At 33.7% G+C, this 20189-nt stretch overlaps 1 protein-coding gene across 1 annotated transcript; it reads right to left on the reverse strand.

Annotated features, from left to right (window-relative positions):
* Window positions 1-2232: 2232 nt before the first annotated feature.
* On the reverse strand, window positions 2233-5189 carry LOC134656365 (uncharacterized). Its single transcript, XM_063511884.1, has 2 exons — window positions 4996-5189; window positions 2233-2376 (listed from the first exon to the last, which is right to left on the reverse strand). The coding sequence occupies exons 1-2, from the start codon at window positions 5182-5184 to the stop codon at window positions 2236-2238; spliced, it is 330 nt and encodes a 109-aa protein (XP_063367954.1). The 5' UTR covers window positions 5185-5189; the 3' UTR covers window positions 2233-2235.
* Window positions 5190-20189: the final 15000 nt, after the last annotated feature.

A 20189-nucleotide genomic window follows, 5' to 3' on the forward strand; every position in this document is an offset into this window, starting at 1 on the left:
TCGCAACCTTTGTATTTTTGTAAGTTCAACCGCGAGGTCTTGTTATACTATTTATAATAGTTTTATGATAAAACCAACCAGACTAAATTGTAGAAATTTGTTAGGTAAAATGTACCATATTCTTTGTTAATTTACACCATGAACTCTGATAGGGACTATATTTTGACCTCAACCTTTGTAGTTTTGTAAGTTCAACCGCGAGGTCTTGTTATATTTATCATATTTTTATGATAAAATCAACCAAACTGTGACGACCGGTCTGGCCTAGTGGGTAGTGACCCTGCCTGTGAAGCCGCGGTCCTGGGTTCGAATCCCAGTAAGGGCATTTATTTGTGTGATGAGCACAGATATTTGTTCCTGAGTCATGGTTGTTTTCTATGTATTTAAGTATTTGTATATTATATATATCGTTGTCTGAGTACTCACAACACAAGCTTTCTTGAGCTTACCGTGGGGCTTAGTCAATTTGTGTAATAATGTCCTATAATATTTATTTATTTATTATTTATTTATTATTATTAAACTAAATTGTTGAGATTTGTTTGGTAAAATGTACCATATTCTTTGTCAATTTACACCATGAACTCTGATAGGGACTATATTTTGACCTCAACCTTTGTAGTTTTGTAAGTTCAACCGCGAGGTCTTGTTATACTATTTATAATAGTTTTATGATAAAACCAACCAGACTAAATTGTAGAAATTTGTTTCGTAAAATGTACCATATTCTTTGTTAATTTACACCATGAACTCTGATAGCGACTATATTTTGACCTCAACCTTTGTAGTTTTGTAAGTTCAACCGCGAGGTCTTGTTATATTTATCATATTTTTATGATCAAATCAACCAAACTAAATTGTTGAGATTTGTTTGGTAAAATGTACCATATTCTTTGTTAATTTACACCATGAACTCTGATAGCGACTATATTTTGACCTCAACCTTTGTAGTTTTGTAAGTTCAACCGCGAGGTCTTGTTATATTTATCATATTTTATGATCAAATCAACCAAACTAAATTGTTGAGATTTGTTTGGTAAAATGTACCATATTCTTTGTTAATTTACACCATGAACTCTGATAGCGACTATATTTTGACCTCAACCTTTGTAGTTTTGTAAGTTCAACCGCGAGGTCTTGTTATATTTATCATATTTTTATGATCAAATCAACCAAACTAAATTGTTGAGATTTGTTTGGTAAAATGTACCATATTCTTTGTTAATTTACACCATGAACTCTGATAGCGACTATATTTTGACCTCAACCTTTGTAGTTTTGTAAGTTCAACCGCGAGGTCTTGTTATATTTATCATATTTTTATGATAAAACCAACCAGACTCAATTATAGAAATTTCTTTGGTAAAATGTACCATATTCTTTGTTATTTTACACCATGAACTCTGATAGGGACTATAATTTGACCTCAACCTTTGTAGTTTTATAAGTTCAACCGCGAGGTCTTGTTATATTTATCATATTTTTATGATAAAATTAACCAAACTAAATTGTTGAGATTTGTTTGGTAAAATGTACAATATTCTTTGTTGATTTACATCAGAACTCTGGTACCAACTTCAACCTTTTTAGTTTTGTAAGTTCAATAGCGAGGTTTTGTCAAATTTATCGTGGTTTCCATGTAATTCAGCCAACCTTTGCTAATTTGGTAAATCCAACAAACCATTTTTTTCAGTGTATATATTATAATACTACTCTTTGGTAGTTTTGATAATTAATTACGTATTGAACTTGTGGACAATAGTTACAGTTCTGGACGGGATGGTTAAGGTAGGTAATTACTTAGGTATGTCACAATTTTGGCACCGTAACCGTACATGTATTGCAAGGAGTCCCTTTAAGTCATAATGTATTGTTTGTCATATTATCATCACTACATAGTATAAAATAAAGTCGCTTCCCGCTGACTGTCTGTATGTATGCTTAATAGATCTTTAAAACTACGCAACGGATTTTGATGTAGTTTTTTGAATAGATTAGAGTGATTAAAGAGGAAGATTTATGTATAATTTATTACACACACAGACATAAAACTGAAACCGTTAACTTTTCAGAATTTTCGTAAGGTTATCCTATAGATGGGTTAGGTTAGGTTTGTTTTATGGCAATCCTGAAAAGTGACGCGTTTATGAACCAACTGAATGATGACTAACGAAAATGCGGGCAAACAATACATTATGACTTAAAACTTTTTGGGAAACAATAGAGGCCTGTATTTCAAGCGTAGATGTAGATTTCATAGTGAAGTTTCTCTCCTTTTTCACTCTTCATCCTGATTTTCACGAAGTCGTATCCCAAGCCACCCTGCGTGATGTTCGCAGACGCAGTCGTGTGTGTCTTGTCGTACGCCATGATGCCCTAAAACAATGCAAACAATAAAAAACCGGCCAAGTGCGAGTCGGACTCGCGCACGAAAGGTTCCGTACCATTCCGGAATTTAGAGCAAAAAACGGCATAAAAAACACGTTTTGTGTATTCCCATACACAAAACGTGTCCGTGCCCCACTTGAATATTTATTTTATTCCGTTTTTAGTGTGTTGTTATAGCGGCAACAGATTACATCATTTGTGGAAATTTCAAAGGTCTATAACGGTTCATGAGATATAGCTTGGTGACAGACAGACAGACGGACAGTGGAGTCTTAGTAATTGGGTTCCGCGCGTTTTTACCCTTTGGGCATGGAACCCTAAAAACTCAGTAAGTAATAACCAAACGTACGTACTAAAGCTGGACTACTTAAGTGTCACATAATGTTTAGGGGAAATATTTAGTAACAAGAGGTAACATTTTCCAAAAAAAATCAGAAAACCGAAGAAATTTCTGAGAAAACAAAAAATCAATTTTGAATATATTTTTGGCGGCAACTTAAAACCTAATACTAAAAGTATTAATTTATGACCCATTTCGTACCTTGTCACAGTGTAATTTAATATGAAAGTCGCTAGAGCCTCATACTATTAATTGTCACTGTGACAAGGCACAAAATGAGTCATAAAATAATACTTTCCACCGTACTTGGAGGATATAATCAAACGGAGACGCCATGTCTGTAATTTTCTGTACAAAACAGTCTGCCGATTTTTGCGGGGGAGGGGAACGTCAAATGTATGCGTAACGTAAAAATAGCCATGTCTGATAAACGTCAGTCCATACATTGTGTATGACCGTTGGCCGCCTATTTTCGACAGAGGGGAAAGCCTGTTAATGGCTACTCCGTTTAGTTGTATCCTCCAAGCCACCGTATGACTAAAAACAGTAAAAACCAACGAATCCCATTATTTTCAGTTTTGTGATTTTTCTTCATATTTCGATCAGTAATAAGCAGATATTACATTTCATTGGGGTGTATTTTGGACGCCTAAACAGCTGCAATAGCAATTGTACGGACAAGAGTTTTTACAGCTTGATTCACATAGAAGGTAGCATCCTATAGAAGTGGTCTACGCGTGCCTCCGTGAGGGACAAAACATATAAATTCGACCAATCATAGCGTCGCGTTGCGCCGCTATGATTGGTCGAATTTATTTGTTATGGTGGGCAACAAATGAATTCGACCAATCACGGTGGTCAATTTACGGTTGGGAATAAAACAAGATGTGAGACTGTGACAATGACAAACAATAATAGCGCTTTCGCTGCTACTCCTACTGAAAGATACATAAGACTATCCCGTTCTGTCAGTTATCCCCACCACTCATGCCCAATCCAGTTATACTAGATTCTTGATTCACGATACGGAGCTTCCGGCGCTATGGCTGCTACTTGCTTCGTTTTCTATAGAAAGCACCACGTGATCACCGATCAGCCGTCATAGAAAATGACATGTTGGACGCCTCGGTCCGGGCCCGGCCCGTCTAGCGTGAGTCATCCTTAAAGCTGCCATTTTAATCTGTGTTTTCTAGCCACCTACACATCAAAACTTAAATAAATAAATAAATAAATATTATAGGACATTCTTACACAGATTGACTAAGTCCCACAGTAAGCTCAAGAAGGCTTGTGTTGTGGCTACTCAGACAAGGATATATATAACATACAAATACATAAATACATAGAAAACACCCAAGACTCAGGAACAAATATCTGTGCTCATCACACAACTAATTGCCCTTACTGGGATTCGAACCCAGGACCGCGGCTTCACAGGCAGGGTCACTATACCCACTAGGCCAGACCAGTCGTACAGACTTATCAAGACAAATTAAATTCTGATTCGTAAAAATAAAGATCAAAAGTAGAATGCAACGAGATATTTTTATAGGCCTCAGACGGCGATAAGTACCTAACTGTAGTTGGTGAAGCGACGTGAAGCCTAGGAAACTGAACGTAGTCTAAAACAAGAAGAAATTAGTTTTTTATTTACCATTTTTCTCAGATTAGGGTTTATACAATATGCATAAGTATATAAAAGTAAAATGTGAAAACACGTAGGTACATGACAACACAAAAAATACATTATAAAAAAAATTAAGAAACCTAACCTAGGGTGCCTCCATCAGCGAGGCAGGGCCCAAGCTACCGGTGATTAGGGTCGCAGAGAGAGGAACCGGACTATCCGCGCCATGTCCAAGATCACCGCCTTATGCATCTGACTCTTGATCCAACCACATAGCGAGAGTCTCTCAAGATGGTGGTCGAGACTCTTCGCTATGAGACCGTTCACTGAAACGACTATCGGGACAATGATCGTCGAATCAACATCGCCGTTGGCGGTTATCTCGTGAGCCAAGTCTAATAGGGACTTACTGGACTTGTCCTTCTCGGCTTTCACGAGATTCTCGTCATGGGGCATCATGGTGATGTCGACGAGCACGGCCCGGCGTTGCGATCGATCTGTCAGCACGATGTCAGGCCTGTGAGAGTCTGTGCGGAAAGAGACGAGTCGTAAAATATATGGGATCCAATACATTCTACGACTCTTCTCTTTCCGCACAGACTCTAGTTTTATTATTAAACATACGCTTACCTGAATTGACTGCATTACGCCAGGTACCTACGACAGGCAATTTGTAATACATTTCTTCCACCCTTTTTCGTAATATTTTCGAGCTGTATTCGGCCTCGGTGTGATACACCAGAGGCCTCATCACACTTGTACCGCAAAACATATGGTTACATTCCACTACCGCAATAGTTATTAATAAAAGTAGCGCAAAAAGTTTCATTGTGATTTGTTTAACAGTTTTAACAGTGTTCGGAGCAAAATACGAACAAATAATGAGAGTAATCAGAACAATAATTTATAAACAACCTTTTTTGTTTATCCTCGTTACTGATAATGATGACCGCTATTTGGTGATGTTAATTGTAAGTGATTTATTAATTGTATACTTAATAATTTTTGTGGTCATACTCAATACAATCAATATTGACATCATAATTATATTTACAAGCGGCCGCGAGCAAAGGCCAGAAGACGAATCGAAATCGGTTCATCCGTTGTTGGAGGGCGACTATCTTTTTGCGTCGGGGGTTAAGGAGCCCACTGATTACCAGTCCGCCGGACGATATCGGCCTGTCAGTTGTTCGGAACTGTCAACTTTTTGTTCTAACTGACAGGCCGATATCGTCCGGCGGACTTTTAATCAGTGGGCCCCAAGGACCGGAAAACCCCTCTTTACGCTTAATCCTATCCATTCGGTAACCCAATCAATTCGGTTACCGTATCATTCGGTAACCCTATCATACTGTTACCTGATTGTAACGGTAAGCTTATTGAAACGGTAACCTTAACCTTAAACCGAGTTAATCTCAAAACCCCATCGCGTTAGGGTTTTTGTTAGGGGTTTTTAACCGGTTTTTATTCAGTTATGGTAACCTTTATTATCGGTTGCTTATTGGTTTGCTACATTCGTATTTAGTGATGTGCCGTCAGTCAAATACCTACTAAAAGAAAAAGTTAATTTATTAATAGAACTAATAGTTTATTTTGTTATTTTTGTATTTTTTTTTTAATTTTGCTTATTTTAATGTTTTTGTTTATTTTAATGTTTTTGTTAATTTTATTGATATAATTGATTTTGATTATTTTGATTATTTTGATTATTTTATTTATTTCGTTTATTTTGTTTATTTTTTTATATATTTTATATATTTTATTTATTGTATTTATTTTATTTATTTTGTTTGTTTTGTTTGTTTTGTTTGTTTTATTTATTTTATTTATTTTATTTATTTTATTTATTTTATTTATTTTATTTATTTTATTTATTTTATTTATTTTATTTATTTTATTTATTTTATTTATTTTATTTATTTTATTTATTTTATTTATTTTATTTATTTTATTTATTTTATTTATTTTATTTATTTTATTTATTTTATTTATTTTATTTATTTTATTTATTTTATTTATTTTATTTATTTTATTTATTTTATTTATTTTATTTATTTTATTTATTTTATTTATTTTATTTATTTTATTTATTTTATTTATTTTATTTATTTTATTTATTTTATTTATTTTATTTATTTTATTAATTTTATTAATTTTATTAATTTTATTTATTTTATTTATTTTATTTATTTTATTTATTTTATTTATTTTATTTATTTTATTTATTTTATTTATTTTATTTATTTTATTTATTTTATTTATTTTATTTATTTTATTTATTTTATTTATTTTATTTATTTTATTTATTTTATTTATTTTATTTATTTTATTTATATTATTTATTTTATTTATTTTATTTATTTTATTTATTTCATTTATTTCATTTATTTCATTTATTTCATTTATTTCATTTATTTCATTTATTTCATTTATTTCATTTATTTCATTTATTTCATTTATTTCATTTATTTCATTTATTTCATTTATTTCATTTATTTCATTTATTTCATTTATTTCATTTATTTCATTTATTTCATTTATTTCATTTATTTCATTTATTTCATTTATTTCATTTATTTCATTTATTTCATTTATTTCATTTATTTCATTTATTTCATTTATTTCATTTATTTCATTTATTTCATTTATTTCATTTATTTCATTTATTTCATTTATTTCATTTATTTCATTTATTTCATTTATTTCATTTATTTCATTTATTTCATTTATTTTATTTATTTTATTTATTTTATTTATTTTATTTATTTCATTTATTTCATTTATTTCATTTATTTCATTTATTTCATTTATTTCATTTATTTCATTTATTTCATTTATTTCATTTATTTTATTTATTTTATTTATTTTATATATTTTATTTATTTTATTTATTTTATTTATTTTATTTATTTTATTTATTTTATTTATTTTATTTATTTTATTTATTTTATTTATTTTATTTATTTTTTTTGTTTTATTTGTTTTATTTATTTTATTTATTTTATTTATTTTATTTATTTTATTTATCTTATTTATCTTATTTATTTTATTAGGATAAAGTTCATTTATTTAACTTAAAAGGTAATAATAAAAAAACATTACAACTAACTATGAATTAAAAATTTAAAACCTAAACTAAAATTAAAATAAACCTACTTAAAAATTAAACTAATACTTATAATATTATATAAAAACTAAAATGCAATACTAATAAAATAGATGTAAATAATATAATTTATTTTATTTGTTTTATTTATTTCATTTATATTATTTGTTTTATCTATTTTATTTGTTTTATTTATTTTAGAAATTTACAAAATTAAAAGTAGTAGTATGTAACTACAAAAGTTAAATTAATTCAGAATAACATTCTAACTGAATAAAACGTTATTTAGTATAATCCTACATCTGGAATAAATATTCCGTTTTGTCTTTTTCATTTAAAATAAAAGTGTCATGATTTATTCACTTTCATTTTATTCAAAAATAACGAGTGCAAGAATCATTCTTATTCAAATCGATTGGAATAAGAATGAAATTTCTGTTTTTATTCTTATTCTTATTCAAGTTATTTTTTGCCCAACTCTGCTCTAGATTACTCTCGTGTTGTTGAAGGTGACTATTGAACAAAATCTGCAAAATATCTTTCATGTATGAAGTCAATTATTTGCACTTCCTAGTACCTAATAACATGAATATAATAAATATACCTACACAGGCGAAGCAACATGCGTATTTAAATCGAAACGCTGCGCTCCGCTGGCACGCGCTACAAGTTACAACGCAAGTGCACCGAATGTTTAAAGGTCGTGGTATTTTCTATTGTATTAGGATATTTAGGATTAAGCAGAATGCGGTGAGAGTCATAGTGACAACAATAAAGCCTTATTATTGTACTACACTACACTATTGTTATCAGTGCTCTGCCGTGTCATGACTAATTGATGTAATTGTAGATACATGAGTTAGTGGTAACAAGGTTAAATGGCATTTATTTGGTCATATTATACGTCATATTATATGTAGTACAATGTATATAGATAGTAGATAGTAAAATGAATTTCACCCCTCTTTTCAATGGTCGGATTGATTTGAATTTTTTGAAGCCTTCGAAACGGTGATGATAATGTTATAATGAAGCTACATAGAAAGTAAACTGCGAAATTATAATTATGATGGTTCAATGTATATTTCTTTGCGTATTAAGTATGTATTTTGTTTATTATTCCTACCAGCCAGCCAGTTCTTACGTATGCTATCTCTTCTTTCAAACCATAACTATTACTTTCATAAGTAATAGTTATGGTTTTAAAAAAGTGTTTTTCAATTAAAAGACATGTCAAAATCGCTTACCTTCCTTCAAGTTCTTTCTAATGCTAAAAAAAAACGAACTATAAACATAATTCGAAAACAGAAAAAAATCATGAGTATTTTCCCCATTTGTTCCTACCCAACGTGATCGCCGCGATACATGAGGCGGGGATATATGGGAATGATTTAAATGAAGCGCCTATTCCCATCTGTGCCCGGCGGGGAGAAATAGGAATACACCATATCGAGCCATTCCTTATTCTACCTTTAAAAACATCTTTTTTAGGGTTCCGTACCCAAAGGGTATAAACGGGACCCTATTACTAAGACTCCTCTGTCCGTCTGTCTGTCACCAGGCTGTATCTCATGAACCGTGATAGCTAGGCAGTTGAAATTTTCACAAATAATTAATTTCTGTTGCTGCTATTACAACAAATACTAAAAACAGCATATAATAAATATCTAAGGGGGGCTCCCATACAACAAACGTGATTTATTTGCTGGTTTTTGCGTAATGGTGCGGAACCCTTCCTGTGCGAGTCAGACTCGCACTTGGCCGGTTTTTTATTTTTTACATTAATTTAGGCACAGTGAGCCATTGAAGAGTTTCGCTATCCACCATCCGTTCAGAGCAGCTGAATTGTACCTGATGATTTAGTTATGACATTAAAATAAATACGGGTATCGTCCAATACCAAGACTATGCGGCAGTAAATTAAATTTGTAAGATTTTATTGCATAAAATCAGGTATAAATTAGTCAAGAAACATAATAGTTTCTTGTCTAATTTACTTCTATCTATACGTAACGCCTATACGGCACGCAGACTACATGTTTAATCCAGGAATATTATTTAGAATATAAAATCATTATTATATTTATTTGATTAACAATGAGATTATTCTTATTCAATTTTTTCACATACGAATTATTTCCGATCAAAACTATTTGAATAATTTTGACGGGAATAAAATCAACATGATTTTATTCTTAGGAATTCTTATTTAAATAATGATTTTATTCTTGAATGCCCAACACTGCTTACTAAGTATGTATGTATCTATTTAATTTAATCAAAACTATTTCACCTACCAATGTTATAGATACCCAATGAATATGTATAATGAATTCTGCCCTAGTAGCACGGTCGCATTTTTATCGTTTATCACCATGCCTGTCACGTTCTAACAAGTATGTAAGTGCGAAAGTGACGGGCATAGTGATAGTCGATAAAAATGGAACCGTGCTGAGCCCCCTGGTATTAATGAAAGATTTGTAGTATTAAAATAAGTTTATAACTGCTATAGATATATATTTTCTGATCGCTGTATTAAGCGGTACAAGGTAAATTACGACTTAGCTCATACAACTCACCGCATCTGAAAACATTTTAAACTAAAGTCTATTTTTTATTCGGTAGACTAAAATGACATTTCATAGTATGAACATCATGTGTCATTTCATTTCATACTATGAAATGTCATTTTAGTCTACCGAATAAAAAAATAGACTTTAATTGCTTATTATAAAATAAGCTCATAATAACTAGTACATATGTCATTTGTTAACAATGGTAAAATATCTACCACAATCCGCTAGCGCATGTATCTTTATCACAAAGTGATTTTTTTTTAAATCACTTAAGATAAATTATACCTAACCTACCTAGGTACCAGTAAAATTACTAGTTAGGTGAAAATTTTTCTTTAAATCAGTCTTTAATCTGTAGGTACCAAGTGTGAACCCGAAAATAAAAATAATAATCTAAGTAGCATAAAATATAACTAAATAATAGCAGATATTACTAGGATATGATGTTGTTTACTTGCAACCCCTTTTCTAAAAATTTCTAAACTAACAAAAACAATAGGAACACACAGGTATAAAGATAAACAAAGGAATGGCCGCGCTGCGGCTGACGCTCTAAAATAATACTCTAATCGCTCACTTATGTTTTCAACTTTAGCTTAAGGACTCAAAAGTACAATATTGTTTGAATTGACAATAAGCGAAGTTACCGGCAAAAAAACTTGTTTGTGCTGGAGGCTTCATAGACCGCCCATGCCAACCACGGTTATTCAATAATAAGTCGAATTTAAGTCTGCGTAAAGATTACAATCGTTTGAACTGGTTGAAAACCTTATTATGAGGTAACAGAATAGACTGGGTTTTTATTTCGGTTACCGGTAACAGGGGTTAACTCGATCTGATACGGTTACCGAATCAAAGTGTTACCTTATCAGACGGTTACCGTTATGGTAGGGGTTTTTATAACCACTTCTAAAATAACCCTATAAAAAACCCCGGTTAAGGTAACCGGTTCCGGTCCCTGGTGGGCCCCTTTAGAAATAATCATATCCCGTCTTTACTTCACTCGTTCGTGTCATATACATATGTAGCATGAAGTTCCGATGTCTAATGTTAATTTTTCTAAACGAGTGCCGGCATAAGTAATTATGCATTATGATATGCATTCATCTAACGTATTCTGCCGGCCTAGCCAAGCTGACAATGTTCGACAACGAAACGCTTTGAGTCTATCACTCTTCCATACCTATTAGTGCGACTGTGGCAGTTGCCTTTCGATCGCTACGGAGCGAAAGCGATTGGCACGTTGGCTACGCGGCCAGGCCCCGTAGACAATATGCCAATCGCTAACGCTACGTAGCGAACGAAAAGCAACTGTCACACTAGGAAGAGTGATAAAGAGACGCAAAGCGATTCGATGGCGAAGCGATAGCGATTGTCACCTTGGCTAGGCCGCCAGGGTCTTTTGCTATTGATTACTATGTACCTACGTTCAAAGTTATTTTTATACCATAACATGTTATTTGGCAAACCACGTCTGCTAAAAATATTTATGTAAAATATAAATATGGCTACGCGAAGTGTTCGTATATTCCCGAACTTTAATTGTTGAGCCGGGGTGCCCGGGGTCCCTTTTTAGGGTTCCGTAGCCAAATGGCAAAAAACGGAACCCTTATAGATTCGTCATGTCTGTCTGTCTGTCTGTCTGTCCGTCTGTCCGTCTGTCCGTCTGTCTGTCCGTCCGTATGTCACAGCCACTTTTCTCCGAAACTATAAGAACTATACTGTTGAAACTTGGTAAGTAGATGTATTCTGTGAACCGCATTAAGATTTTCACACAAAAATAGAAAAAAAAACAATAAATTTTTGGGGTTCCCCATACTTCAAACTGAAACTCAAAAAATTTTTTTTCATCAAACCCATACGTGTGGGGTATCTATGGATAGGTCTGCAAAAATGATATTGAGGTTTCTAATATAATTTTTTTCTAAACTGAATAGTTTGCGCGAGAGACACTTCCAAAGTGGTAAAATGTGTCCCTCCCACCCCTGTAACTTCTAAAATAAGAGAATGATAAAACAAAAAAAAATATATGATGTACATTACCATGTAAACTTCCACCGAAAATTGGTTTGAACGAGATCTAATAAGTAGTTTTTTTTTATACGTCATAAATCGCCTAAATACGGAACCCTTCATGGGCGAGTCCGACTCGCACTTGGCCGCTTTTTTTTCCATAAAGTTTTAAGTCATAAATGTCATTGTCATGTTATCATTAGTCATAAAACAGAAACCGTTAACTTTTAAGGGTTTTCGTAAGGTTATCCTATAGATAGGTCAGGTTAGGTTAGGTTTGTTGTATGGCAATCCTGAAAAGTGACGCGTTTCACTCAAATGAATTATGACTGACGAAAATGCGGGCAAACAATACATAATGACTTAATAGTAGTTTATGCAACAGTGATATAATAAGGGTTCTTAAAATTCAAGGGTCGAAGTTACAAAACGAGACGTAGACGAGAGTCGAGAGAAGACATAAAAAAAAAAGAGTTATTATTAAAAAAAAAAGAGTTATTATTAAAAAAAAAGAGTTATTATTTAAAAAAAATTGAGTTATTATTTAAAAAAAAAAGAGTTATTATTTAAAAAAAAAAAGAGTTATTATTGTAAATGAAAACATACCTCTTTCAATCAAGATGATCGGAACTTGTATCTTTAAAAAAAATAAAGCAGTTGTATTATACTCATAAGATGACTGCTAGCAGTCATCTTATGAGCCTATAGACAAAGCATTCAAATGACATTGCTTTAGATATCACTGTCAGTCATTTAATTGACACATTTAAGTGCTGGAGTAGAAAAAACTTTTTAAGAAACTATAGAGATCCTGTTCAGCCATTTAGTGTTTAAATACCTTACATTGGACAAATCATATCGTAATTATTGACACAGAATAAATAATAGTACTAAATACAGAAGACTCACTCTCTAACAAAACGCGTCTATTACGATCAGCACAGATATGGCCGCTAGGTGGCGACAGCGCCACGCGTGGCTTATGGCTTTCCCCAAAATTGGGGCCGAACGGATGTACTTTTAGCTACCCGTAGCAAAGCGACGAAATCGCGGAGTGAGACACGCCTGGTATTGACAACCAAGTTACCTTCTACCTTGAACCTTAGAAGCATCAAAGATTAAAGTCTGTGACCGTGACCGTACCAGTCCTTACGAGTATATGGACTTGGCACTACCAGCAGTGACCCTACCTGTTCTTCAGCAGTGATTCAGGGTTATTTCTTACACAGACATCGTTACTAACAGGCACGTTGTTCCTGTAGCCACCATACACCATAACTAGAGGCAGGGGACCTAGCCAAGATGACGATCGTGTGCAGAATAGGTAACGTAATTGATGCAAATAAAATTATGTTGAATCTAAACGATTTGCTATCTACCTACATAGTATAAAACAAAGTCGCTTCCCGCTGTCTGTCTGTTCCTATGTATGCTTAGATCTTTAAAACTACGCAACAGATTTTGATGCGATTTTTTTAATAGATAGAGTGATTCAAGAGGAAGGTTTATGTATAATTTGTTAACCCGTGCGAAGCCGGGGCGGGTCGCTAGTTATGTGATAAATTGATTGGCAGATGAAATTAGGCCAAGAGAATTTCGGAGAGTGTGTCCTTCTGAGCACTTGTAATAGCTTACAAGCTGGCTACATACGCTTGTTTGCAATCAACGAAATAAAAAAAAGGAACTTGATGGGTAGTTTGATTCCTTGACATGTGTCACCTTGCCTGTCAGGCCTAGGTCGCATAGCTCGCATATCACTAATTATCATACTTATTACATAGGTATTATCTTACGTAAGTACAAACCAGTTGGCAAGGCCGGGCGTTTCCGATACTATTTAATAAAACGTAACATTGTATGTTAAGGCAGGCGTGGCTCACTCCGCGAGTCGTCGCATCGCTACAAGTGAATGCGGCCCACACCAATTTTGGTGTCTAGCCATAGTAGTCGCCGCGCACCGCTACGGAACGGACGCCTGCTCGCACTTGCGCCACTTAGCGGTCATATCTGTCGTAATAGACGCGTTTTGTTAGAGAGTGAACCTTCTGTACCTAGTACTATTATTTATTCTGTGGTTAAGGGGCTACCTGCGGTTTTCGTCGATTTTTGACAAGTTTTGAATCGTATCTCCTAGTTTTAAACCACAGATAGAATTATAAGACAAACGGCTATCAGTTCTTCAATCTTTTATCTCCATTTTTGTCGACCGACTTTAGAAAGAATTGAATGCTTATTTATTTTTTATGATTTTTTCTACTCCCGTACTTTTACTTATTTGTCATTTAAAGAGTCGTGCACACACCTTTAAAATCCTACCTTATAGTTGTCAAGACAAGTCTTTAGTCTATTCCCCAAAAAAGCATTTGTGCATACACGCAGTATCTTTTTGGCACTTTTTCGATACTTCGTGTAATGACCACTTATACTGGATCAACCAAATCTTGTCAGTAGTAAAAGGCGGCAAATTTGAAAAATCGCGGGTTAGCAACACTGTGTTCGAATAATTCCAAAATCGCGTGTCATCTGTGTGTTATCTGTGGAATGTGGATCGTGAATGACAGCCATCATCTTATTGTTTACATTCTGAATCGTTTCTATTTGAAGAGAAATTTCTGCTGTCACCATTAAATACCAAGATTATGCATGACATCAAGCAAAGCTAAGATGCCTACAATTTACAATCATGCTCGTTGACGGTAAACATTACTAAAATTTGAGGTTATGATAATTCACTCGAACTGACGTATGAAGGGCGGAAAAATAAACACGTTTTGGTTCGATGTACATTGCTGCTTTTCTTAGCGCAATTCTGCTCTTTGAGTGTTACATGGTGTTACCCTACTTTAATTTGCAGTACATTGCTACTGACAAGATTTGCTTGACGCACTATAAAAAATATTGAATGAAATACATAAGTACATTGTTGCCAACCTTATTTCAAATGTCATCTCTGACAAATAAGTGAACCATATACATGTTTTTTAAAATTTCATTAATTTTTTTCCCGACCGTACTTATTATTTCCGTCTTTATTAACACTCACGCCACTCGCCTTTTTTGACCTCTTTTAAACAACGGTTGCATAAGTTTTTTTTTTTAAACATGGTCTAAAAACCCTTTTTTCGTATCTAAAGTGTATTTTTTTATTCGGTAGACTAAAATGACATTTCATAGTATGAAATGACATTTTATGTTCATACTATGACTGTCATTTCAGTCTACCGAATAAAAAAATAGACTTTAGTGTGCTGTGAAAGATCGTAGATATACGAAATCTATATATTTGGGTTCGACTTTGACGTCTCGAAAAACGTGTCGAGGATTTTAATTTTATGGCTAATAAAAAGTAATGGCCAGAGAACCAGTTTTTAGCCTATAATTGTTCAACTTTGATGCCAAATATCTCGAAGACTATAGACTTTGAAGTAAATATGGGATACTAATATATTTCTTAAAGCCGTTGCTGTTAATATGATAAGCTACAAAAACATTAGAAAACTAAGGGATTCAGATCGAAGGTCATTGGTCACTGTTGTGGATTGCCTTATCAATAGAAGAACCGACTTCTACTCTTACGTTCCCACCTATGGTTGTCGCTGCCGCCGTCGCCAGTCGCGTAATGTCGTGGCCGAGCCGTATGGCTACTGCTCGATACAACTTTGGCGCAACTGCAGCCACGCCAATTTCCATAGCGCTGACTAGATGCCGACGCTCAAAAGACGCTAGTGTGGCGTGGCCCTTATTACCATGGGTCATTAATGGCATTATGTGCGTTTTGGATATGTCCATTGTAAGACATACTTGGAGGCATTCCTAGCTTAAGTCTTGAAGCATTACTTGGACTTCTTGGACTGATGAATAAAGCAGGAAGGTAAACGTACGGGTGCTTGACGCGGTCCCAGTGTCTTGTCTTGTCATGTCAATAGAGGTGACAGCAGGGTTTCATCTATTGGTCATTAGCATGTTGAGCACTAGTACGTTTACCCATGGACCTAGAATATTACGGACGGACTGTCACCTAAGACAAACTGTGACACTGCAATGGCGGACGGTTTGAATGTGTGCGTGTAGACGAGTGTTACCATGTAACACAAATTCTCCCCTAATGGTGAAACAATTATTTTTAATATCGTTCTTGCTTTCAAATAAAAAGATTGGGACAGTTTTACGTTAGACAATAAAAAAGGTGTGTACGTATCTGATTTTATAGGTCTTGAAATTCGCAATATTGCACAATTACTTTGTGCAAACATTATTTTCAATACCTAATGATTAATGATACTTAGCATCGTAATGAAATCAGTTCGTCATGTTTTTTTAATTTATACATTTAACTTGAAACATATCTGGTTTTCAACAAAAAAATTATAATACATAACAAACAAACGTTAACTATCAAACATGCATGTAAACGTCTAATCTCCTTAGTATCGGGAAATTACCATACCGACCTAGTTTGAAATGCACAATCAATAATTTAACCATTTACCTAAATGATCTCTTAATACATAATGATTTAATAAGAAGGGTATCAATTACCCTACTTTCGGGAAATTACCCTATTCATGTTACTGGTCACACTCCTGTTTTGCAGTTTGATAATTTATAAACAACAAATTATCGTGATTTTACGTACTAATTGATAAACTTAAGTATGAAAAGTTATTCCGTGACTTTTTTTCTTTCGATCGGTACAATTCTAGCAGGATTTAACTACGCATGCCGGCATATTTTATATTTTTCTTCGACATGTTTACTTCAATGACGTTTCGATTCGTCTGACGGCAAACTGGTGGATGTTGGAATCACAGTTGTGTTGTAAGCGAAATTCTGTCCGTAATATTATAGGTCCATGCGTTTACCTTACAATGACATAAACGAAACGAAGATTTGTTAATTTTAAGTCGGACATGATAATGTAGGTACATATTTGCGTTCCGCCAAGCTTCAAAATATGTGTTCGAGGGTGCTTGTAAAGTGTGACTTAATAATAAAAACAATGTGGCGGACTTAACTAATTTGCATTCATTAACTAATATCTAGGTAGGTACCTAATATCTAATAATTATATTTAGCTTTTCAGTTTGCTTTTAAACAGCAGTCGTGTTGTTTTATTTTTAATTAATTATTTAATTTTTTCGCGTATCTTGGGCTCCAGAATTCGGCTCGTGTTTAATATTGTTATTTGTAATAATAACAACTCGTGTAGGTATAACTTTATGATTTGAGAATTATAATGAAACTGGCGATGCGATATGCTTATTTTATTCTACTTTTGTGACAGTAATAAAGTTTAATTAGTACTTAGTATTCACTCATGCGCCGACTATGCAGTTATCACAGCTTTTAAGTAGGTATTTGATGTTTTTTTCCGTAAATATGTAGTTTTTTTTGGTTAAGTTCTCATTAAAATCTCGTAATTTGTGACGTTTCACGGGTAAAGGTACCTTATGGCGGTTAGCGCTTACGACACTCCGATACTAATATTACTAATACCAAACAGAATTTGAAATAGAGGCGGATTGTCAAAGTGTCAAAGCGCCTTGGCAAGCTGTCAAATATAAATATCATTCAGGAGATACCCCCTTATTCATAAAACTTAACAAAGTACTAGTCTGTGCGAAAGAGAAGAGTCGTGGAATGTATGAGAGCCCATACATACTACGACCAAAGAGAATAGAGTGAATAGAGAGTTACTGTCATGGTAAATTATGTATTGTAGTCACAGTAAATTTACTTCCATCTTTCGACAAAAGATTAAAACTGTTAGAATGCAATTTGACTTTATTCCTTATTCTTTCACTGATATGTGTCCATTTGTTAAATGTCAATAATTAACGCCATCTACTCAAGACTAGGCCAAAGGTATGGTGCAATCTTTTCGAGCAATAGCGCCATACCTTTGGCCTAAACTACCTAATTTACTAAATAATTTACCATGATATTAACTCTCTAAGATACACTCTATTATCTTTGCTAATACGATGGCAACGCGACGTAAGCACCAACCGCCGGTACCTTTACCCGTACAATTACATTTTATTAATATGGTGCTTATTTCAATGTTAATGGGTCGAAAATTACCTTCCTGGTCTGAATCTGGTTGACCATGACTTTTGAGTTTTTTGACACTTGGTATTTTTCGGCTAAAGGTGAAAGCCGTACGGTAGGAAGTATTTACAGCAGGGGTCACCAAATGGCGGACCGCGGTCCGCCTCCGGATCACCGACCTATTTTTTTTGCTTATTTAACAAACTCAAGGAGAAATAGACCGCGATGATCATTTTACTTTAAGAACCGGACCCCTGAAGAAACTAATTGGTGATCCCTGTTCTACAGTAAGGCCTGTTCCGTAAAGTTGTTTTATGTGAACACATTAAGAAGAAGACTTTCAGATAATGCTGATGTCTGTAATGACCGAAGCACACGTGTTCCATACGACGTTTTTCAACACATTTGCGAAGTAAAAAACAAAAATTATTAATTCTAATAATAATAATCTTTAATAGAAAAAAACCGACTTCTCTAACTACTAACCTAACCCACTTAACGGCGCTTATACTTTATTTGGTAATATGTATACATTTTATGGTAATCATAGTGGTTTATTTAGTTTAGGTATCATAGTGGTTTTCCGGTTCAAGGTCCGGGTTGGGGTCCGAGTCCGGGGTCCGGGCCCCAGTCCAAGTCAAAATCGAAAAGAAAAATCACAAAACGTGTACTATACGTCGTTAAAGAGTTCTGTTCTGATCATCATCAGCAGTTCCACTTCATCAAATGCGACAGTTTTTAATGTAAATGCTTCATTTTCTGATGAAAATGCAAACAATTATATACGTACCTATGCCTTTAAAATTTGAGGAGTACCCTCGTTTCCTCATGGATTCCATGTTCAGAACTTGAGATTGACATAAATGTGCCTAAAATCTAACTTGCTTAAGAAACATAACGAAAAGGAAAAATCGCCAAACGCGAGCTATGCTTCGTTGAATAGTTCCTTTCTGATCATCATCAGCAGTTCCACTTCATCAAATGTCACTTGTTTTAATGTAAATGCTTAATTGTTTGATAAAAACACGAAAATCACTATATGTATGCCTTTAAGATTTGAGGAGTTCCCTCAATTCCTCTTGGATCCCATCATCAGAACCCGAGCTTGACAAAAATTTGGCTTAAAACTTAACTTGCTTAACAAACATAACTAAAAGGACAAATCGCAAAACGTGAACTATGCGCCGTTGAAGAGTTCTGTTCTGATCATCATCAGCAGTTCCACTTCATCAAATGACACTTTTTTAATATATATGCTTGATTTGTTGATAAAAACACAAAAATCACTATATGTATGCCTTTAAGATTTGAGGAGTTCCCTCGATTCCTCATGGATCCCATCATCAGAACTGAGTTTTGACAAAAATGGGACCAATCTGTATGCATATAATGCTGAGAAATATGACCTCGGTCTCTTTAAAGCTAGAGTGAATAGGCTATTACTGAACCGGTGAGTCCATCTTAGGCTCTGTCTTCACTTTCCTTCAGGTGTGTCTAGAGCCAATCGCCGATCAGTTTATCATAAAAAAAATATATATACATACAATCAAAAAAAGAATTTTCAAAATCGGTTCAGTAATGACGGAGATATGGAGTAGCAAACATTAATAAAAAAAAATATAAAAAGGAACATACAACCGAATTGATATCCTCCTCCTTTTAGATTTGGAAGTCGGTTAAAAAGTGACAACATTAGGTACATTACCGTTCGATAGGTAATTATAATAAAAAAGCACACAAGTTTTATGTTTAGCATTATGAGCCTATAAGTGGTTCAATACGTTCCATATTACGAGCAAGTGTGTTGAAATAGTACATTACGATACTAGTGCGAAAAGTAGGAAATTGGTATCGAGTAGCGATAAATTTAATCTATCAATCAATTTTTGAAGTGAAAACTTCTTCAGCGGCGCTGTGCACTTTTTGAGGTGGGGAAAAAATGTTAAACTCGAGACAGCCTAAGACGATCACGTGACCGTAAGATTTAGATGGCATTTAAATCAATAAAGAAAAACTCAATGACATTACATGAAAAACTGTTACATATACGTAATGTCATTGAGTTTTTCTTTATTGATTTAAATGCCA

This window comes from Cydia amplana, chromosome 18, assembly GCF_948474715.1.
Source record: "Cydia amplana chromosome 18, ilCydAmpl1.1, whole genome shotgun sequence".
In the NCBI taxonomy this organism is placed as follows: domain Eukaryota; kingdom Metazoa; phylum Arthropoda; class Insecta; order Lepidoptera; family Tortricidae; genus Cydia; species Cydia amplana.

What these genes read in the sequence shown, in the direction of transcription:
- LOC134656365 (XM_063511884.1), bottom strand. Translation starts at nt 5,184, where the DNA reads ATGAAACTTTTTGCGCTACTTTTATTAATAACTATTGCGGTAGTGGAA. An exon ending in TAGGTACCTGGCGTAATGCA is followed by an intron (nt 2,377 to 4,995) that starts GTCAATTCAGGT and finishes GCATTGTTTTAG; the next exon opens with GGCATCATGGCGTACGACAA.